This window comes from Asparagus officinalis, chromosome 3 (genome assembly GCF_001876935.1).
Source record: "Asparagus officinalis chromosome 3, Aspof.V1, whole genome shotgun sequence".
NCBI lineage: Eukaryota > Viridiplantae > Streptophyta > Magnoliopsida > Asparagales > Asparagaceae > Asparagus > Asparagus officinalis.
The window spans coordinates 23,389,825-23,398,092 of NC_033796.1; the positions used below are offsets into that span (position 1 = coordinate 23,389,825).

General features: G+C 36.6%; 1 protein-coding gene across 1 annotated transcript in view; it reads right to left on the reverse strand.

Annotated features, from left to right (window-relative positions):
• The window catches only part of LOC109834787, a 7,893-nt gene continuing 488 nt past the window's right edge, over window positions 864-8,268 (reverse strand). Inside the window, exons 2-3 of the mRNA XM_020402803.1 lie at window positions 8,131-8,255; window positions 864-2,486 (exon numbers count right to left, since the gene is read on the reverse strand). Of these exons, the coding sequence (XP_020258392.1) occupies window positions 1,427-2,486; window positions 8,131-8,255 (1,185 nt within the window). The 3' untranslated portion in view covers window positions 864-1,426. The remainder of the gene's footprint in view (window positions 2,487-8,130; window positions 8,256-8,268) is intronic.

Sequence of the window (8,268 nt, forward strand, 5' to 3'; positions counted from 1 at the left end):
AGCCTTACATGAAAGAACTAGCACTACTATAACTGCTTCGTGCAATAAGATGAACAAGATGCAAGAACCACATAACCAACAAGCTAACATATATAAATCTCTTCAAGAGGAAAAAAGATAACAACTTCGTAGTGTGAACCCTTGCAGACTGTGGTGCTGATCCCAGCCTTCAGACAAAAACACATTCTGATTCTTAAAAAAAAAAAAAAAAAACTGACACCTGGAGCATCCCTGATCCTCAGCAATACCATTTTGAACCATAAATACAAAGTTATAAGAGTGTGCAACAAATGATCTACAATTATATACGTAAAGCTCTGTCATTTGCTTGAAGAACATAATTGTCTGCAACAATACAGGGTCATCCAACTGGCATCAGTGGCCCCTAAGGTTCCCATAGATGTCAGCATTTCTCAATTTATACTGGGAAGTTGGTTAAACTGCTCATATGATTCACGCACCAAGCGTCAGGGCAAGTTAGCTGTGCATGTATTTAAGTATCAAATAAAGATAACTTCGTACTGTGCTAATCCTGAACTTCTGTGTCATTTTATTCTTATGTAATTCTTCACAACACCTTTTGACAAAAGGATATCATCTTGTTAGTGGTGAAGAGTACACTGTCTATCCGCACAAGCCAAACATCCCTATTAGAATTTAGAAGATGTCAATAAACCCATAAATGTAAACTAGATTCCCAAACTAACAAGGTAAAAATTAGAGTGCATTCAATGCACTCACTGTGTATCCAAGAGCTTGAGGATGCCAAGGATTCTAGTTTGAACGCATTAGGAATATGCATATACACAGAAGTGAAAATGGTATCCATTAGTAAAGATGTCTAGTTAGACCATACAGCCAATGTATACTACGATAGCCCCCTTGAGGATGATAAGAATTCTAGTCTGGATGTATAAGGAATATACATATGTACAGAAACTCCTACTTTGAAACCTGTTTATCTTCCAAGCAACATCTCAATCTACAAGTGTGTTTCAAATTAAAACTGTTAAGGAAGTATCATGTTTTCAGAATTGATAGAAAGAGAACAAGGGCTTTTTCGAAGTTCAGATTCAGTAGACAGCCACAGTAAGAAACAATAAGGGGCACAACTCTTTATGGCTAATAGTCTATGGTTATTTATCATTCTAAAAATTGGTTTGCGCTCAAGGCAACAAGTCAATAACTCATCCGAGTAAAAGAGGTAACAAATACCAGTGAACAACCCACAAAAAATATGGAATAATATGACACATATGGAACATAGTTAAGAAAACAACAATTTAACCCACATCAGCCACAACGTACATTGTACATTTCTTCACAACTAATTAATATAGAACCCGAACCTTTATTTGCTCATTTCACTCATCCTCATTATTTCTTATATAGACAACATACTTACTACGGAAACAGATAAAAAGCCTTAAACACAAAGGGTGTCTATGTCTACTGAGCTCTTAAGCGGTATATCATCCCCTAGATACTTGTCCAAGTTATCATCTGAGACAACCATGTCAATCCCCATAGGATAATAAGTCTTGCAAGCATAATAAAATATGCTCTGAACTAGGAAACCACCAATATTTGTCACCATTGGAATCCCCACAAGGGCCACAGCAATCAAAAGCTTTGGTCCTGGCCCAATTTCTAAGGCCCCTACATCCTCAGGCCCTTTAATAGCCACCGCTTTAAAAGCCTCCACAATAGCTACACAAGCAACAAGATATACAACAATAAAATCTGATGCTATTTCCATCAGCCCACGAAGCAATTCATGGCTCTTTTTCATCCCAGGAATAGCACAAACGGATTCGAGGATCGACACAACACTGGTAAGGTGCCACATAACCGAGATCATGCTATAGACAAAGATGAAGAGAAGAGAAGTAATGAGGAGGGTAAAGACAAAGAGGTGGGAATAAAGGCTAGGTGGGAGCTTCAGGAGTGCGAGGATGGACAGAAAAAAAGTTGCGTAGTATAAAAGCATGACGGCAGAGACACAGACTAAAGTTTTATGGAGGCGGGGAATGAGAAAAGGGATGGAAGAAAGGATGGACATAAAGGTGATGGATTTCGAAGTGTAGACCGAGGACACAGTGCAGACAACAGCAGCGACAAAGAGAGAGAAGGAGAAGAGAAGCATGAGGTAGGAAAATTGATGTAGAAGGAAAGTAAGCAACTGGGAGAAAGTGGAGAAAAGTTGGAGGTGGATGAAGGGTGGGTGTGACACAAGGGTATTGGCAAGGATGGCAAAGGAGAGGGGGAAGATGAAGGTGAGGGCGATGAGGATCAAGGTGTAAGGAGATGAGCGAAGGATGAAGATGGATTCCCTGAGTGCAGATAAGAAGAAAATGGTTCGGTTCTTTACTACTTGGGGATCCATTGCAACAGATTTGGGTTCTTGGGTTCTTTCACTTCGAAGAAATGAAGCGAAGATGGGGAATGAGAATTGAGCTAGGGAAGCGGTGGGATTTCTGGTCAGTTATAAACGGATCCGCGGGAGGCTGACAAAGTTATAGCGGTGAGAGGGTGTTGAGATGTATTTTGGAGCTTTACGAGTCTAGCGTGACTCGTGGACATAATGCTATTATGCCTTTATGAATTAGAGAAGAAATGCAACAAATCTTGAATGGTACCCATCGAAACAAACATCCCTTCCCTACCCCAGCAAAACCGCCTGGCAAAAAGAAGCAAAAAATAGGGAAATAAAAATGCAATATGCATTTTCAGTCCTTTGGCCAAGGAAAATGTCTAAATATGTTAAAACAATAAATACAGATAACGTGCATCTGTCTCAATCTAAAATCCTTTAGACGCGTTTACTGAATTCCATTATTGTGCCTAATATTAAAATGGGTTAAGAAAGTGAAAGAACTCTTAATGACTAAAAGAATCCTCTTCAATTTCTGCTTTATACAAAAGAAAAGAGTATTCTGCTTTCTGGTGAATAAAGAATAGATTACATAGTGTATACCACTATTGTAACATGAGAACCCAGAATCAACAAATTTCCTATGGATCAAAAAAGAAGATCACAAAGAAATCAATAGACATGATAGTGGTGGAACTATGGGACTAAATAAAATGGAAAACTCAGTTGAATGAATGCAGATATATAGGAATTCACGCCAAAAAAATTGGCAATAGATACAATGATTACAGTTGTCATCTCTGTGATGAGAACTCTGTAGAGGAATTTTTTTTTTCCTTTGAGAAAAGGGTTAATTGCACAGAGACCCCCTCTAGTATCGTTGTTTTGAACTTACAACCCCGTAGTTTCATCGTTACAAGTAGACCCCCTCGGTTAATTTTCTTTTTGTGCCTTTTGCCGTCAGATAGACTCACTAATTTCACATAGACGCAATATCTGCCAAATTTTCACTGAGGGTAAAAGAAAAAGTTTAACCTAGGGGGTTTATCTGAAACAATGAACTACAGGAACGGTAAGTTTAAAACCGTGATATTACAGAGGGTCTGTGCAATTAAGTGGTGGTGGATGCTGATAGAGTTTGGTTTCGATTATGGCCTACATTGTAGCGTTGTGAGTCTGGTTGAGTTATTGTTAAGGTGTGAAACTAGTACTTATTAACAAATGGCAATTCATATAAGGTAGGGAACTGCTGAGGTAATGATGGGGGTCGGCGGGGGACCCGGTCCGAGTAGATATCTCCCGAATTTGTTGCCTTCGGCGCCAACCCAATTCCGATGGGAAAGCACGAGCTTCTCGATACTGTGAATTTTGGTAGGTGCTCGAATCTGAGCGTGATCTGAAAGGGGGAGACGGTAGATTTTTCAGTCGTCGATAACTTTCTAGAACCGTGTTGTAAGATCTTGGCGGCGAGGGATCATAACTCATTAAAGAATGATCGGAGGAGAGTTGACGACAACGATACTCAAGCGAATGACGTCATTGAGTACACAATCAGATTCGAAGGAATGTGGCATCATCGGAGGTTGATGGCGTCGATGGCGTCGGATCTCGAGGCTGCGTGGATACTGTTCATCCGTGAACAGTATCTTTTTTGACTTGTGATTGGGATCGGATGGCTATGATTGAAAGTGAAGAAATTTTAGATAAATAGCTAGGCCTCACACCTATGGGCTTCACATCCAAGGGCTTCACACCCCAAAGACACTTCACATGCCAATAAGCAATTCACATGCTCAAGATCAAACTCAATTTTTTTATTCATCAATGTCTCTCTCTCATGGAGGATTACATCTCTTATTTATAGGAAAAGAAAGCAACTAAACACTTAAGTAAATAAAAATCCTAATCAAATCAAAACCTAACAAAACTAAAAGACGCAATCAAATAAAATCCTACCTAAAATAGAAAGAGATTTCAAAATCAAATCCTAAAAAAATCCAAACTAAAAGAAGATTACATAGAATAAGATAAAATCCTCCCAAAAAAGAAAAGATTCTAATAAACCCTAATCGCATTACATGGAGAGTCCACGATTGTCCTGCATTAGGTAACAAGTTTCCCATCCTCTGCCCTTTTTCCCTTTCAAAACCACATATGTTTTCATGATAAAGGTGCAAGGAAACTTAGGCTAAACTACCAAATGAGTATTTTTTTTATAACCCCCTAACTGGTTTGGTATTAAGATTTTCTTCAATGTCTTTTTAGCATTAAAAGTCAACCAAAAGTGCACTTAGACCTATTTTTATGCCGTTGGCAAAATTTGGTGCACATAAGTAGCAAGACCTCACGTGACGTAATTTTAGGGATGTTAGAGCACTGAGGGGGCTATTTAGATAGCATGGAAAGGTATTAGACTAAGTTGCATGGAAACGGGTACAAGCACCAATACAGGTACAAGTGCTGGTACGGTACACAGCAAATTTGTAAAATGTATGGTACGAGGACATGAATATATATATATATAGAGAGAGAGAAAGACTCCTATCAACTTAAGTTGATGTCCACCAAACTTTCTAGCCACTCATTTATTAATATAAAAAACTTTTTCATATCATGCAAGGATCCCTAGGCAATGAGTGGCTAAAAAGTTTGGAGGTCAACTTTTTGCTATCCACTTAAGTTGACACAAGTTTTTCTCTCTCTCTCTCTCTATATATATATATATATATATATTGAAAGTAATAATTTACATAAGATCATTATTGTTTTTCAATTCATGTTTTATTAGAAATAAACTTTATAAATATTGAAATTATTAATTTACATGAGATCATTATTGTTTTTCAATTTATATTTTATTAGAATTAAAATTTATATCACATTTTTAAGTTATTTTCATTATGTCGCTTATTATAAATTGGAAAATGCTCATTTTTGAACTAGTTACCCAAATGACCCTTTAAAATCATAGTTTTTGAAATTGGTAATGGGCTAAAACAACTCCGACCCATGTCTAACGACTAACAAGTTTCAAGAAATGATGTGAAGTGTATGATACATGTCCAAGAAGTATATGACAAGTGTTTTAAACTAAGTGATACATGAGATCATTATTGTTTTTCAATTCATGTTTTATTAGAATTAAACTTTATATATATTGAAATTATTAATTTACATGAGATCATTATTGTTTTTCAATTTATATTTTATTAGAATTAAAATTTATATCACATTTTTAAGTTATTTTCATTATGTCGCTTATTATAAATTGGAAAATGCTCATTTTTGAACTAGTTACCCAAATGACCCTTTAAAATCATAGTTTTTGAAATTGGTAATGGGCTAAAACAACTCCGACCCATGTCTAACGACTAACAAGTTTCAAGAAATGATGTGAAGTGTATGATACATGTCCAAGAAGTATATGACAAGTGTTTTAAACTAAGACATATCATATAGTTGAGTACATGTCTGAATGAATGTCTGCGTGTATCCAAGGTGTCCATGAAGTTTGGGTACGGGTGCGTGTCGGTTATGGATACGGCTTCATGATAGAAGTACCTTAGTAACATAGGTTTTAGATGATAAGGCAAAGATAGGACGGGAGTAAAACTGACCCTCATCATCTAAAAACAGTCACCTCAACCTTACTCATCTAAAATAGTCACCTCAGCCACATCATCTAAAACTACCGGAGTAACTTTTAATATCAAGCCGGCTAAGGGTGGTAACAAAAAATGCCAATTTGGTAATTTAACTAGGAAACTTATGCTGCTCCATTACCTAATCTATCCTTACCATGAATTCTCCCCACAGCCATGCCAATGGAAATAGGTCTGACCTTCCTTTCACTCAGGCATCTCCGACTAAGCCAAAACTATGTTTGCATTTAATTATATACACATCAAATTAATAGCCAAAAGAAGGTCCTTATGCTATTTGGGAAGCTACTCCTTCTTCATCACCTTCTTAAAATCTAGAATAGATGGGTGGATCGTGTATCAATCTCCAATCTTCCAAATGATTAGCATGAAAAACTCATATCTGCTAAAAGAGTGTCCATAGGATACTCTCATTATTGTGTGCAGAATGTACATTATATTTCTCTTGTTCTTCAAAGACTCTTTCACCACATTCAGAACATTTACTATATTGAGATAATTATTTGATTGAAATCTGCGGTTTCCATCCATCACATCTGACTATTTTGAATTTAATCCAAAAACTAAATCAAGTAATAGCTTGCAATACTAAAATCTAACAATATCATGATTAGGTTTAGTCAAAAATTTATATCATTTCTAAGATTGGTTACACTTTTGGACAGCAGTCATACAACAGACTGATGTATTCCCATGAGCTCTAATATGTTAGCAAGAAGTGACACCCATGAACAAACCTACGGGAAAGAATAATGGGGGACGGACAAGAAAATAGAAAAAATTAATTATTAACTGTAACTATGCTTCATTTAACATTATTCTTCATTTTACGTTCTTCAACATGCACATGATGTTATACTCAAAGTAAGAGGAAATGGTATAAGGCTATGAAGATTTATCCAGAATTTGTTTTGAGGGCTTAGGAGATAACAAGCTGTTTATTTTCAGTTATTGAGAGTTTTTAGAGTTGGGTGGTATTGAGATTTTTCAATGTATAGGAAGTATTTTCTGTTTTTTCTCTTCTTGTTTAGAGAGATTCAGAAGGGTTGAGGTTGAATAGTTATAATGATGTCTGTGCATTCAGGATTTTTTTGGTAATGAAACATACTGATCTTCTTGCCAAAAGAAAAACATACACATGATGTTTTTACTCTTAACTTAACTACCTGTTTATCTTGTATAAAAAATTAAAAAAATACCTGTTTATCGTCTATGGTTCCTAATTCCCCCAACCTAGATGCTTTTATTTTACTCGAAATGGATCATAAACTGAATAGAATAGACTATAGAACAACGAGAGATTGACATTCTAAGGTTATCAATGTATCATTCAATCAACTCCACGATTCCTAAGATGATCTGCACTCTAAAAAGAAAACTAACAATATGCAAAGAGCAAGCCAACATTGTCAAGAGGTTAAAAAAGGCATGGAGCGACAATATATGTTGGACCTGCTGTGCACATTTCTTATAAACTTATGACATACTCAAAACTCCTTTTATCGGCTTATAACAACCACATAATCTAACTCTTTCTTACCATATTTGATCCCCACAACCAGTTCCCATCAACCCTACATAGGGAAATTCTACCTCAAAAAGGCAAGATCATCTAGGAACTATAGCTTAACAAGTTCGTTTTACAAAGAAGATCTTGCCATTGATTAGGGCATCATATAGAGCAAAAGATCAATAAAAGAACTCATTATATCAAGGAAGTATAAAAATCAAACATTCCATTACAAAACTAAACTACATTAGCAATCAAGACTATATCTTTGGTAACCATCAATATGTACTCCAAGACTATATCTTTGGTAACCATCAATATGTACTCATAATTTCTATCTCTAATTCCATCCACATTGTTCCATAACATTAACATGAACAGAAAAAAATGAAGACGAAAGGAAGAAGGAAAAATATGTTAAAATTTTGTTCTTTTTTCTTACAATGTCAAAGCTCACAAGGTCTCCATCTGGATCGAACTCTGCAGCGGCACATACTCCCCCAAATACCTGCCCAAATGATCATACAACACTCTCTTATCAATCCCCTCCCTATGATAACTCTTGCACACGTAATAAAACACACTCTGCACCAAGAGCCCTGCTAGATTCACCACCACCAGCATCGCCACCAGGGCCCCACCGAACACAACCTTCGCCCCCGTCCCCACCACAAACGCCCCCTCCTCCGGCCCCCAAACAACAATCAACCTAAACAAAGTCC